Source organism: Melospiza melodia, chromosome 5 (genome assembly GCF_035770615.1).
Source record: "Melospiza melodia melodia isolate bMelMel2 chromosome 5, bMelMel2.pri, whole genome shotgun sequence".
NCBI lineage: Eukaryota > Metazoa > Chordata > Aves > Passeriformes > Passerellidae > Melospiza > Melospiza melodia.
This window is the reverse complement of record NC_086198.1, coordinates 78883285-78897837: the sequence shown is the minus strand read 5'-3', so window position 1 is coordinate 78897837 and position 14553 is coordinate 78883285. Positions and strand designations below refer to the sequence as shown.

Sequence of the window (14553 nt, the reverse complement as noted above, 5' to 3'; positions counted from 1 at the left end):
CCTTATCTTACCATGAAGTTGTTTGAGCTTCAGAGCTGGCCCTCAACTGAGCAGCAGGTTGCAGGTCCCTGCCAACCTCAGTTATTTTGAGTTTCTAACTTGTGCCCTCTTCACAGCATGTGAGGCAAAGTCCCAATTTATTCACAGGTACACAGCACACTGCACTGAAGCAGCAGGAGCCCCCAAACTGTGGTGGCTGAATCTTCTTCCATCACTTCACCTGTCCATTGAGCTGAATCTTCTTCCATCACTTCACCTGTTCGTTGAGCTGAATCTTCTTCCATCACTTCATCTGTCAGTTGAGTGATGCCACTCTGCGCAGGTCCAGTCATGGTCCCTCCTGGCTGTGCCCATGCCAGGAGAGCCTTTCTTTGATCAATCCCAAATTACAAGGCACATGTCCCCACAGTGGACAACACCGGGTTAGCAGTTGGCTCTGGACAGTGCAGGTGACGAGCCTGGTGCCACCGATGAGCTGAGGGGCAGAACAATGGACAGATCCTTTTCCCCATGGAAGCGCTTGTCTTAATGACAGAAATCGTATTTTTGCACGGGCTTCATTTGCTCCTCAGCTCTCAGCTTCTGGCACAGACCTCTTCTGACCGTTCACTGCAGCCTGCTGGGACGGAGGGCCGAGCCAAGGCCGTCCATCCCTGGTGTCCGGAGAGGCAGCTCTAGGTGCTCGCCCCCCGCGCCCCTCGGGCTGCAGCGCGGCCGCGCCGAGCGTCTGCGCGAATGTTGCTGGGGCGCTCTGGGAAAGGCTCTGCCCGGAGCTTTCGGTGAAAGTTCACAAGCGGCGGGGGAGAGCCGTGCCCGCCGCGGCTCCCGCGGGGCGCGAGTGTTCGTGTCCGTGTCCGCGATTGCCGGAGCCCGCCCGGCGTTTCGGCGCGGACCAGCAGATGGCGGCGCCGCCCCGGCTGGGCGCGCAGCCCCGCGCACGGCGCTGCCGCCGAGCCCCGCTCCGGTTACAGCCCTCCCCCGCCCCCGCCCTCCGCCGCGGTGTCTCCCTCCCTCCCCGCCACCTCCCCGCCTGTCACTACCACGCCGGAGAGCCACCATGGCGCACGGCGGGCCACGCGTGTCCGCCGCTGCCGCTCCGCGCGGGGCTGCCCGGCTGCCGCCGCCGCTGCTGCTGCTGCTGCTGCCGCCGCTGCTGGGCGCCGCCGCCGCGCCGCGCTGCGCGGAGCCCTGCGGCCGCCCGCGCCCCGTAGCCCTGACCCGCGGGGCGCGCAGCCCGCCGGAGCCGCGGTGGAGCGGCGGGGCGGCGGCGGAGAGCAGCCGCTCCAGGAGAGCATCCTTGGCGGGCGGCCGGGAGCAGGTCTCCCTCATCAGCACCTCCTTCGTGCTGAAAGGGGACGCGTCTCACAACCAGGCGATGGTGCACTGGACGGGCGAGAACAGCAGCGTGAGTACGAGGGGCAGCGCGGGCGGGCTTTGGGGTCCCTGCCCTTGCCGTTGCTTCGCTCTTCCAACTTGCGGGGAGCAACCTGCGCTCGGTGCGGCCGGAGCGCGCTGCTCCCGCCTCCCGCTGGCCGGCCCGGGGCGGGGGAGTCCCCGCGGGCAGCGCTCGGGTGCTGCGGACGGTGAGGTGCCGCCGGGAGGGTCGGCCGGTCCCCGCGTACCCCTCGCCACTTCCCCAGAAAGTTTGGAAAGTTTGCTAGCGCGCATCTTGCAGAGGCGCCGGGTGCGCGGTGTGCGCCGCGCTGCGAGGAGGAGCAGGAGGAGGACGAGGAGGAGGAGGAAGGCGGCTTAGCTCCGGACCAGCCAGGCGGTGTCCGTGTGCGGCCGGCGTGCCCCCGGGTCTGTGTCCGGGTAAAGGAGAGGCACGGACGAACAGCGGTGCGGGGATTATCTCCTCCAGCCCCGCATGAAGTCCCAGATTAAATTGTCGAGGCTTAATCGATTCACCGAGATTCAGTCATCCCCGTGTAATCTCCCCCGCGCCGCGCTCTGCCTCCTCAAGCGCCGGGGAAAGAAAAACCCGAAACAAACGGGGGATGAAATAAAACGTAGCTCTGGGCTTGAGGTGGTGTGAGCAGCAGGAGTGAGAGAGCGGGACGGCGCCGCAGGTGCGTAGGGAAGTCCCGCAAAGGTCCGGAATAGCAGCAGCTCTCCGAGGGGGCTTTTACAGCCACATCGGTGCATAAAAACCTTGCTCTGGGACCAGTGATACTGCATTAGCGCATCAGTGTTCACAACTTTTCACGGTTAAAGTAATGTGTCTTGCCTTTACTATCTGTTTTAGACAGTAACTCTTACAGTGGATGCCGCTAATATTTTTTAAACTAATTTTCAGTTTCAGCTAGTCTTCACTTCTTTATGTATTAATCCATTAATGGTTGTGTATTTGCACGGGTGGTTTCAGGGATTTGCTGCTTCTAATTTATTCTTCACTGAAACATTATATCATAACAGTGGGCGTCATGCGTAAATATTACACAGTACCTTGCACTGTCTGTGTAACTTCATAGGCAGGAAAATATCGTTATGAAAGCTTAAGATGAGCTTTCTTCTGGAGGATTTTAGTGTTTCTGGAAAACTCTTGAGTGTTTTAACTGCATTCAGCTAAGCTCCGACTCTGCTTGAACTTTGTGAATTTAGTATAAAGTTTACTTAAACTTGGCTCAGTTCAGAGTGTGTGTGTTATGCTTCCCATAAGTATGTGAATTATCATCCTTTCTCTAGGACCTGAAGTCCCGGGTTTTTGCCTGTTTTGCTAGGGAGTCAGCCAGGATGTGAGCTACTAAGGCTCCACTGATGAGGATGCAGTGATTCCCTGAGCATGCTGAGCGCTTATGTTAATGCTCTTGTATAATCGGGTGTCAGAGTTGAAGTCAGCATCATAAAGCTTGACACTTTCAAAGGCAGTTTTTGATTTCCTCAGGAAGGAAGTGTAACATGATGGTCATTTTCTGTGAAAAGAAAATGTTGCAAATCAGCAGCATCAGCTATTCTGATTCTGTCCTTCCTCCATTTCTCTGCTATTAGATGGCTGCTGTTTTTTGTGGACAGTACTTGCAGGCTGTTAGGACAGCTTCCTTGAAGAATTCAGTATTAAAAAGTTGGCATAAGTTCACTTTTTGACATAGAAGGCAAGTAACAGCTTTCATGCAAAGCATTCTGCACTCTAAAATGAATATAGTAGAACCTTGCTAATCCACAGTTATGACTAGTGGTCTCGCCTCGCCTCTCTGCAAAGATTTAATAACAGATGCTGCAGTGAGGGCTTGTATTGCTAAAATGTTATTATTTTTTCACAGTATGCTACAGCTCCCTTACTAGAATACTACCACATAGTCTCTTCAAAAGCAAAGATAAATGGCAACTGTCAGAAGAAATGAAAGTGGTTACAGTCTTTGCTGCAACTTAGCTCTTTTTTGTTTGCTTAGTTACTATCTACTAATTCAATATTGCAGAAGGACACAGTCATCATGAATGCCTGCAGACCTACTGTACATTATTTATTCATTCAATAAAAAATACTTTTGCAAAGTTCCTTACAAAGTATGATGCTTACTCTGCCTGCCATCAGCTGATTACTGTCAGGAAAGACAGTATTTGAACAAGTGACCTGTTAATGAAAGACTTTGCTGCCTTAACCCAAATGAAAGCAGCCAGTCTTTGCACTGGATGTTCTACAATATGACTGTCAGCATTTTTTCAGCTTTTTTTCTTGTTAGTTAGCTTTGTTTTATTGCATGCTTCCAGAAGAAGGGCTGATTTTAACAAAGGTTTCCAGAGAAAAATGATTTGTAAAGACAGTTCTTAGAATATTTTTTCTTTATTATTATTTTTTTAAAAAATGGAAGAAATACGTTAAGCTCAAAGGATGGCCTCCAGAGGATTGGAGAGAGTTTTGCTGCATGTCTGTATGTTATATTCAAATAATTGAAAATAAGCACCTGATCCCAAACATATTTAAAGTAGTCTTGAATGTCTATTTCTTTAAGTAGATATGTATGAATTTATTTATATTACTCTGGGTTGTTTGCAGGTAGGAACACTATGATCCAGTGCTTCTCAAACCTGCCACCTTATTCTGTGTTCTTAAATCTGTGGCAAGTTTTTCCTTGTCTTGGAAGTACAGGCTTGAGTGTCAAAACTCTGTTCTGTCCCAGGCACATTGCAGCCAAGGGAAGGGCTGTCATTCCTGCAGTGGGGTTTTGGATCAGGCCCTGTGAACCTCAGGAGGCACTCAGCAATCTGAAAGTGTCACCACACACATTTGGCACCTCATTGGAGGTACTCAGCACTTTGTAAACCAAGGAGCTAAACTAGTTTCTTTACCCTTTACAGCTGTGGCTGAAAATTTGACAGTGATGAGCTCCAGATGATCACATATCCTCTTAAACACCTCACCTAGTAAAATAAATGAAGAAGAAATATGCAATAGGATTATTCCTTTGAGCTCCATGATGAAGAGATAAATAGCTATAAAAGCAGAGGGGGCAGCTGCATCCCTCAGGGATGTTCACCTGCACGAACAGCTCATAGAAAGTGCTGCCGTGGAGTACTCGTGTGTGGATCAAGGGCAAGTACATAAATGTGAGAGGGGCAGAGGTTAGGTTGATGTGCAGATGGATTTTTAAAAAGTAATTTCCATTGTGTAAATCATCCTGTGCTGCAGTAGTAGGGCTGTGAGATTTTTGGTTGCATGAGATGACTTGAGAGAAACTAGGGAGGCTATAAATTAAATTGATCCTCTCTCTTCCCTCTTCTCAGTACTGTAGAAGTCTGATGTTTACTTATTTACTTATTATCCTCTTGTAATGCTGTTAGTTTGGTGAGTTAGAGAAATGGTGGCTTTGATGGCAAAGCAGAGGATGTGGTTGCATGGCTTGTAAAGTGGACTGGAATCACTGGGAAGATCAGGATACAATTCCTTCCTTTGTCAAGAGAGAGCTGTACTGTGAGATAGGCAAATTGCTTCCAGCTTTGTGTCCTCGTTACTTTATTTTGTAGTCTAATAATTATTTACAAATCCTACGAACAAGAAGCACGTCCCCAACCTTTCTTTGCAGTGGGATGTATACTCAAAACCATCACTGGTGATGTAGGTCTTGCAAAGCCTGTACTTGTCACAGCAAGAATGTATCTGGTTAGTGAATTCCTGCAATTAGTATTTCTGCTCTCTGTCCCCTCTGCCCACAGAAAGCTGTTGTGTGGTCTTACTTTCAAACAAAGGCTCATGCAAGTGGAACTAATTTTCCTGCCAGTCTTAAAATATCATAAACTGAAGGCATGGCAGGTGGGTGGTGCAACACACCATGTACTGTGGGAAGGGCAAGGAATTGCCATCCGTGTAATGATAAATAACACTGAGAATTGGGATATATACAGGTGGCATGCTAAAGGAATAGCCCTTGGTGTGTTAAGCTAAATGTGCATGTGCCCAGATTTACTAAAAATATGCAAGCCTTTCTGATTTGGGGGAAAAATAGTCAATTCATGACAACTTTTAAAAATCCTACTTTTCCTTTGAAGAGACCTTAGTCATCCCAGGAGCTTTTTTTTTGGTGCTAGATAAGCAACTTTGTTTGCAAAACTATATTCTTTTTGACCCTCCTGAAGAATTCCCGTTCTGCATTCATACTAGCCAATTCAAAAAAAAAAAAAAAAAAAAAATCAAAGCCAAAGCAGAAATAGGGGGAAAATGAGACTTGTATTCACAATTGATTTTGATTCAGGGGCTGCTCTTCATGCTGTGTGCAGACTGCTAAAGTAGTGTGAGCAGGACTTTGGCCAGCTTCTTCCAAGTCTGCAGTTTCGTGGTGCTGGTATTTAATTTTTTTGTTTGTTGTCAAAATATTAAGTGCATGCAGGTGCTTATTTGTCCAGTAACTTGATGTCATGATCCCCCATAAACATGTTTGTTATGGAAAATAAATATAAATATGCACATAAATTTTTTTGAGTCCCAAAAAGCAGTGACTTACCACAAAGAAAGATTTATTGCATGTCTACAGATATTGCTACACACAAAAACTTTATCTGATACAGACTTGTTTATATTTGATAGACAGATACTTTGTTTAATTTAGAAACTTTCTCTTTTTGATACAGTTTCACCATTATGATTTGTAGAGGCTGGTGATGACTATATGTATTCTTCTGGCAGATGTTTTATTTAATTGTTTTTTTGTTTTGTTCAGTTGCAAGCAGTTGTGAGGAAAACTATAAAAAGCATTGAGTTCAACATTACTGTAGCAGTATCTGTAATGGTAAATGTAGTTATCTATGCAAACACGGGCTAAAGTCTATTTCTGGTAAGGTTTGGGTGGTGGTTCTGCAGAGTAGTCAGGCTACATTTTATGAAACTAAAGGGAGCATGAGGTCAAAAATCCTGACAGCTCAGACCTTTGATAAATGGCAGATATATTGCAAAGTGAAAAGTAGATTTCCCATAGGGAAGGTTTTTCTTAAAATTCCTTGAGATGATAGTGTGATTATAAAAACAAACAGAAACCAAACCCAATAATCATATTTGAATGGAACAGCAGAATCCCACATGGAAAACAGAATGATTTTAATCTGATTGAAGTAAAGAGTTTAAAATTTCTTTTTCCTTTTTCTTTTTTACTGGTATAAAGTTTCTGGCTTACTTCATCTATTTGCTTCTACCGGCCTCTGTTTTCCCTCTCTACCAGCATTACATCTGGCTGTAAGTCATATTGCTGCCTGCTGAGCTCTATCCTCATCTCAGCAAATTCCAGCTGCTAAAGGAAAGGGAGATAGCCCCTCTTCTCATCCCCTAAGGAGACATTTAAAATTGATATAAACTTTAATTAGTAAATGTGTATTTCAAACATGCTTCAAAGTCCTCCTCCATGAACCTGCAGCCATACCTGGTTTTACCTGGTTTGCTGGTTTGACTGGCATTACCTGGCTTGCTTAGGAACAAACTATGATAACAAAATTACTGTGCTGACACTGGGACAGCTCAGTTTAAATCTAAGAGGGAAATTTGGCAATGTACACTTAGAGAGAGACCAGATTGAAATCCTCCCTGTGATACTGCTGATGTATTACACGTGCATGATAAACAAAGCAATCATAAGGGATGTGTTTAGGCTGGGGATAGCAGCTCACATATCCCTGTGGGAACATAATGCATTCTTCCCAAGCTGATGGTCTTAGAAATCTACTGATATACATCTTTGGAGAAAGAATTGAGGACATCCCTTTTGACTTTATTAAAATTCAATAGAGTAGAAGATCCTTTTTTTAAAGAATGGAAAGGGGAAATTATGATATTTTCATAAAAACAGTAATTGTTCTGCTAAAATGGGAAGCTTTGTAAGGTATGGACCACCTTATGAATTTAAAACATGAAACTGCCCAGGTTACAGAAGCTTTTATGCCAAGTCCTTTGCCTGTCCAAATATAATATTTTATATTTGTGTCAGTTAAGACCAAAGGTTGTTGACATAAAGGAGAGAGAATGGGCAGTACAATAAAGTGGATCCTTCTGTTGTTCTGAAAATTCAACCTTATTTATGCAAAAGCAGAAAGTGTAGGTTGAAACTATTCTGCAGTATATGACTTGTTGCTGTAGCTCAGAATGAAACTTGATAACCTGCAACATCTTCAGAATTTTTATTCTCAAAGTCTCACATTCCTTACTAAACATTCCCATCTCCAACTCCCTGTCCCAGTAATAATAATCTAAAACTCTAACAAATCACCAATGACAAAACCACTTTTAAAGAAATAATGCATGGGATCCTTTGCTGTGCTTTACTTCTTTAGGAAGGAGGAAATTCTCCACTGCAAGGGCGGTGAGACACTGTAAAGAGCTGTCTGGAGAAGCTGTGGGTGCCCCATCCCTGGAGCTGTCCAAGGCCTGGCTGGATGGGGCTTTGGGATACCTGGTCTAGGGGAAGGTTTAGTGCCTTTGACAAGGGGATTGGAACTAGATGAACTTTATGGTCCCTTCCAGACAAAACCATTCTGTGATTCTATGATCCAGCCATTAAGTCTAAGCTTGGACTTCTGCAGTAGGAAGGAGATGGGGAAGGTCTCTGTTTGACCCCTGACAATGTTAACAGACATGCTTGAGAAGGCTGGGTACATCTGCTGGACTTGCTGACTCTAGTGTGATGAGTAGAGAAGTGCTGATGAATCCTGCTGGGGGTCACCAGCCCTGGGTGAGGCTGTTGTGGGAAGAGCAGAGATGCTGAGGTGCTGCTGCCTTGCAGCCTGGCAGAGCTGGTGATGCTCTGCACAGCCCTGTCACCACTTCTGTGAGCTCTAAGCAAGAATTGAGGTGCAGTTGATGCCTGGGGGAAATTTAAGGCTTGGCCAGAGACAGAGCATGAGGTTCCAACAGCTGTAGGATTAAATTGAAGCTGGATAGTAGTGCCAAAGAACTTTTGCCAGTTACCTGACCAGTATCTTCTGAAATATCTCTTGCCTTTCATAGATGATTTTGCAGCTTCCTTCCTGCAAGGTGAGAATAATAGTACTTCTCCATCTCTTAGGATGGCTTTTGTCTAAAAATTAGCTTTGCACTTCAGTATTAAAGTAATGGTTATCACCTAAAAGAGGCAGGAATATCACATCTGTGACATTTGTTCCTTTGACAGTACAGCCCAGGAATTAGAAATGAAAAGACTCTCACAAGTCATGCAAACTTGTCTGCTTGTTCTGATGTTTGTTTTGATCAAGACTCCTTTTATTGTGTAGTCCAGTTTAATTTAAATGCCTAGACTCTGACACTTCAAGATCCTTGAACAGTCTTAAGATTATGTGACTAAAAACAGTATCAGTGAAACTTAAACTGTATTTAATATGATTTTTCTGCCTTTGTTTAGCAGCTTAATCAAACAACTATGTTTCTTTCTCAGTGTTTGTACTTTTTCTGCTCTTGTAAACTAATAATTATTTCTCTGAATACTATTTTTTTTACCTTTTAAGTTTTCTTTTGTAGTTCACTTTTTCTAGCTCCTTAATTGCACCATCTGGATAGGACAGTACTTAGATACCAGGATACACCTATTGTGTATCTGATGGGCACATTTTTAGAAATGTACTTGCACACAGAGATTATTGTTTGTTAATTTCTGGCATCCTTCTAATCATCATCATGATTATCTGTTCTCCTAAAGAGAAAATCACAGAACAGCAAATAGTTGTTTTTTTTCTTTTTTTTAAAAGAAGTCATAGAAACTTAATTTGTTCATTGGCAAAAAAAAGCTGGTTTTTTGTGGTTTCTATGGAGTAACACTATTAAAAATTTGTTCTAGTAGATAAAGTAGATGTATTTAATGTTTTTTTTCCCCCATTCAGTTTATGAACTTTGTTTCTTTGTCACTGGTGGCAAAGTAGAGCTGCATGAGTGTTGCAGCATCATATTTGGGAGCACCAACCCCTGTGAGTGTCCTCACTCCTGTGGAGCAGTACACCCGTGTTTACTGGCCAGTGTGTTAAGTTTTAGCAGATGGCAAGCTACACTCTGTGAAAACACTTTTTTTAAATCACAGTAACTGTCTGTGGTCTGGTCCCTGGACTGCAAGTGCCCAGGGAAAGAGCAATATTCCTGCATGTGTATGAGCAAGATGTGTCCTGGGGTTCTGAGTTGGTAACATTTAGGTGCTGTGTAATACCAATAAATAATGATGATGATGATTGAGAATCAAGCTGTTCCACCTGTAAATTTTACAATGTGCAGCTTGGCCGCCCTAACTGAGCTATGGTGGAGAAATGTTGCTTTTCTCAGGTGGTGAAAAGAGCCTGTTTATGATTAATGCATTCCCATGCTTCCCTCCACCAACAATTGTCACTGCAAGACAGGTGCCCAAGGGAATGGAGCTGGAGGCTGAGAGGAGGATGTTGCAATCACTCTTTGAGCTTTCAGCACTGTTTCACAGTGGTAAATGTGACTGAGTCTGAAGAAATTGTTGTTTCTTCATTGAAAACACAATTGTATCAGTGGTAGTAGGTTGCCATAAAATCCTCCAGGGGTACAATAAGGTATTTTTCCTGTGTTTGCTAGCAGAAAGATACCTTGTAACTTGGTCTTTTCAGAGGATTGGAACTGTTTGTGAAGTCTGACAGATCTAAATCTGCAGCAGCACTCATTAAGTCTTGCCATTTATGGAGAGCAGAATACGCTTCTCTCAGCTCTTGTTTTATGCTCCCAGCAATTGTTTTGGGTGTTCAGCCTGAGGAGGCACCACTGTTAATGTAGGTAGAGATAAGAGTGTAACCCTGAGGGAACTCGTGAGCCCCTTGTGTATGGGCAGCTCTATTTATGCATGGCTTTTGAAGGGCTCCATGGATGAGATATAAAACCAGAAATAAACCAAACCAAAGCAGCATGTGAACAGGAACAGGTGGATTAGGGGACTTTTTTCTTGGTGCAGAGATCTTTACTTCAATTACCACACCCCCAATGGGGTCCAAATGGATGTCATGCACATATACAGTGCTCTAACAACCAGCCTGGTACAGAGCTCATGAGGTGAATTCTGGGGAGATTTGTGGCACCAAATGCCTGGAGATTCCCACAGACCTGGCTGGTAATGCTAGAGCAATTGGACTGCTGGAGCAGATGGATGTCATAGAAAGACTGATGCTCTTGTGCCCACCTCACCTCAACCTGCAGTGGTTTTCCCAGTGGAAAAGGAAGTCAAAATCAGATTATCAGGATCTGCTATGCATGTGTGTGTTTGTACTTACTGGCTCTAATCTTGATGATTCTTAACTAAAGAAACAAACCCCTGTATCCTACTCCATGGCAGGTTGGAATCAGTAAATTTCTATCTGTAAGTTCCCAGCTGGTTTTGGCAGGAATCCCTCTCTGCTCCCTCTTTCTGAGCACTTTGTGGGGCCCTGTTGAGAGCAGTGAGGGTTCACATTAATGTGGCTGCCTTACACTGCTCTGCACATGTGCTAAGTGAACTTCATTTCTTCTGACCTCTCTCACTTCACTCTTGTAACCTGCACTCATTGAATTGCTGTGCATGAGGGTTTGGAATCTTCAGTATTGTTGTATTTTATGAGGTTAGAGCATAGAAAAAGCTTTCTTCTCCCAAGCACAGATGCCTCCTCATAGGCAGTAGGACTTCATCAAAGTTGCAGCTTTTGATGTAAAAGGCCATTTCTTATTTTGCTAATTTGTTTTGCTTTTAATCAGTGGTTTCCTGTGTTTCCCTGCCTGTTACCCAACCACAAAATGGCTGGTATGTGGAAAGGTCTCATCTGCCTTGAGAGCAGTCCTGAAACTTGTTCTTTGCCCTGAGAAGTACAAGCTGAACAGAAACTGTGCAAAACATTTGTGCTGAAAGCTGTGTCCTGAGCACCAGTGACAGATTACAGAGGACTGACACTGAACTCTCTGGTTGCCCTGAACTGTATTGGTGCTTGGGGTAGAAAATTGGGAAGCTGTTACTGTTGGTGGTTCTGGGCTTTCCTTTCTCCCTGGGTGAGAGAAGCCAATACTGGTGGAGTCAGCTGAGATCTGATCCTCTTCTTTTTGTAGTTTCCCAGCCTGACAGGAAAAACAAATATGAAAGAATCCAGAGTTTCTTCTTTCCTCTCTTGTATGTGACATCCACCAAGGTGCTGCTGACCACATGCAAGAGAGAAGATGATGTGTGGATAGAGCAAAAGTGTCCATGTTTTTTGAGCAAGCAGCCCACTGTCAATGTACTAAATTTCTCTCAGGTCACAGATACTATTATTTAACACTGTCTAAAACCACTTTAAAGAAGAGAAGCAAAAAAATGTGTTGCATGTCAGCTGAACAGCGTTTTGTAGCTCTGTGAAACCCGCTTTCTGATTCACTGATTAAGTTGTTGGTTCCTGTCAGCTTCTGTGATGTAAGATGCAGAAGGAACACATTCCCTGCATGTCGGCTGAATCAGGCACCTTTGCTTAAAACTTGTAGCTCCGTGCACACGTTTTCAGTTCATAATGAAATACATATGTTCATCTTCCTGCAGCCTCTCTCAAGGGCTACTGGGCAGGGCACTGAGGGCTACTAACAAGATCTTCTTTTCCTTCCTACCTTTCTTCCTCCTCTTCCAACTGCTTTAAACCAGATGTTTTTTTATAAAGTGGGCTTTGTTTAGAAGGCTTTGAGCCTTTTAATAATCTCATTGCTCCTGGAAAACCCTAAGAGAGAATTTTAAAAATTTATTATATAAGCACCTTGTGCCCTCTGTTCCATTCCTTGATTTAAAAATCCTTGATAGGGAGATGACTGATATCAGACAACCATATGTAATCCATGTGAGAACTGGGTTGTTAGCTGGTAAATTATCAATATAAATTGCTTTTTTTTGTGGTGTAGTTAACTGCAGAAAGGCACTTCTTAAACTGACATGAACTGCTACAACATAAGAATTGAATAAAAGACAAGTTTCTTAATCAGTGGGTGAACTTGGTTTAGTTCGATCAGTCTGCAAGCACACAGGAATGTTTAGGGTGCTTTTGTGTGTGTTTCTGAGGCAAGAGATGCTTTATGAACACTGGAGCTGCATGAAAAGTTCCTCCACTTCCTGTTTGAATCCATGTCCATCTATTGGGAGGGATTACATCTTGGCTCTAATGTTCCTAACTGTGAAGACACTGTTCCTGAAGATGGGAATGTAAAGCTACAGAAGGATGTAATTTTTATCTTTTTTGCAGAAACTGCCAGCAAGTCTGGTTATTGCATTGCTGTACTTTGTGAAGTGCATCAAGGGTCCCCTGAGGGAGCAGAGCTCAGCCCAGTGTGATGTTTCACAGGGGTCTGTAGCTCAGAAGTTGAGCCCATTGAGATGAGAGCACTGAAATTCACATTTAGGCATAGACTCTGTGCCAGGGAATAATATAAAGAGTTCATAGTCTTTGATCCACAGTCTGTTGTATGTGGATGGTTTGCACAAAACAGGCAAGCTTTTATTTTGAGACTCTTATTTATTAAGTGAACCTGATTGTCACAGCCAGTATCAGTGAGTCAGAAACTTTGCTCCCCTTCAGGCAAGTTCTGCAGCTGTCCATTGTTTCTGTTACTTCCTCATCTGCTTTTTTTTGTATGTCTCATTCCTCCTTCCTCCTTCCTTTGTGTGTCTCCTTTGTTAGTCTCCCTTCATTTCCTTCTCAGTATTAAATCACCTTTCTCACCCTTGAGGGCTTGAATAGCATCACCTTCCCCATTCCATCTGAAAAATAAAGAACTTGAAAGCCATGGTTAGTTATGATGCTGACATGTCATCAGTTTGGGAGTTGTCATTCCCATGAAAATAGATGGTCACACTTGGTCACATGTTGTGTGTAGAATTGGGCACACTCCATGGCATTGCTTAAGGAAATCTTGTGTTCATGGCAGGACCTGTGGCTCTGGAGCATAGCAATAGCAGATGTTAAAAAAAAAACAACTGTCCCCAAAATACATCATCTTACTTGAAACTGGCCCAGGAATGTTATATTTCACCTAATGCCCCAAATTGAAAGCTGGGAAGAGATCCCTTAAACTTACCTAGGGTTAGTTTTGGACTGGGGACATACTATGAAGTACACTGCTTCTGTGTTAAGCTTCCAGGTGAGTTTAAATAATCATAGTTAGAAATGAAATACTCAAAATTCCATTACCAGCTCTGTGATCTGCACATGCCATCTAATAAGAATTTGAAAATACTTGGTTGATCATCCAAGTGTAATAGAAAAATAATCATAATCTATTCAGTGTTAGATGTAATATATAAAAGAGGTACTGTGAGCAAAACACAGCTTTGAAATGTCAATTGCTGTGGATTTTATTGTCTGGGTTAAGTTCAAATATTAGTGCATGTCATTCTCATACTTGGGTGATGTCATTCTGAGGTGGGACTTTGCCAAGTATGCCTCATTATTATTTTTTGCAGCTGATAGGCAATGAATTCTTTTTCCTTTAAATGAAATTAAATATTTACAAGCTGTTACTTACTGCAGGAATTTAAATGAATGAAGCTTGTTTTGGAAACAAACACAATCTGAGGAAAGCAGAGACAGTAAATGAGTTTGAAGCTGTCACAGGAGGCAACTTTGAATCTCATATATCCAAGCTGTCACTTTATCAGAGCCCTCAGAACACGGGAGTCAGAAGCAGAAACATGTAAGGTCTTGGTTTCTGGCATAGCTTATTTCTCTGATGCAAGTGCACTTGCTGTGTAGTCACTGAGGTCCATGGACTGAAAGAAGATGAACAGATTTAGAGTGCTTTTATCTAACATGAAATTGATACTGTCTTATGGGAGTGACTTCTAGGAAGAACATGAGAATGTCTGTACTAGGCTAGACCTGTGGATATTTAGGGAAGAACATCAGACTCAGATGAAAATTTTGTGATCCTTCACCAGACAGCACTTTGTGGCTCAGGGGTAACTGTAAAAGCTTCTCAGGTGCAAGAAGCACCTTGTTTGTAAACATGAAATGAGAGGGAGGATGAGCTCATGTACTTGCTAGTACTGGATTTCTATTATCCTTTCCATAAAGATAATGAGTAAAAATTTTGGGGTATATTCTATGAGTAATTTATATTTTGTGGATTTGTCTCTACATTTTAGAATTTTAAAACAATTTATTGAT

At 43.5% G+C, this 14553-nt stretch overlaps 1 protein-coding gene across 4 annotated transcripts in view; it reads left to right on the top strand.

Moving 5' to 3' along the window:
- Positions 1-1271: 1271 nt before the first annotated feature.
- The window catches only part of SORCS2 (sortilin related VPS10 domain containing receptor 2), a 536381-nt gene continuing 523099 nt past the window's right edge, over positions 1272-14553 (top strand). For all 4 annotated transcript variants that reach the window (XM_063157566.1, XM_063157565.1, XM_063157563.1 and 1 more), the window contains exon 1: positions 1272-1405. In XM_063157566.1, the coding sequence (XP_063013636.1) occupies positions 1376-1405 (30 nt within the window). In that variant the 5' untranslated portion in view covers positions 1272-1375. The remainder of the gene's footprint in view (positions 1406-14553) is intronic.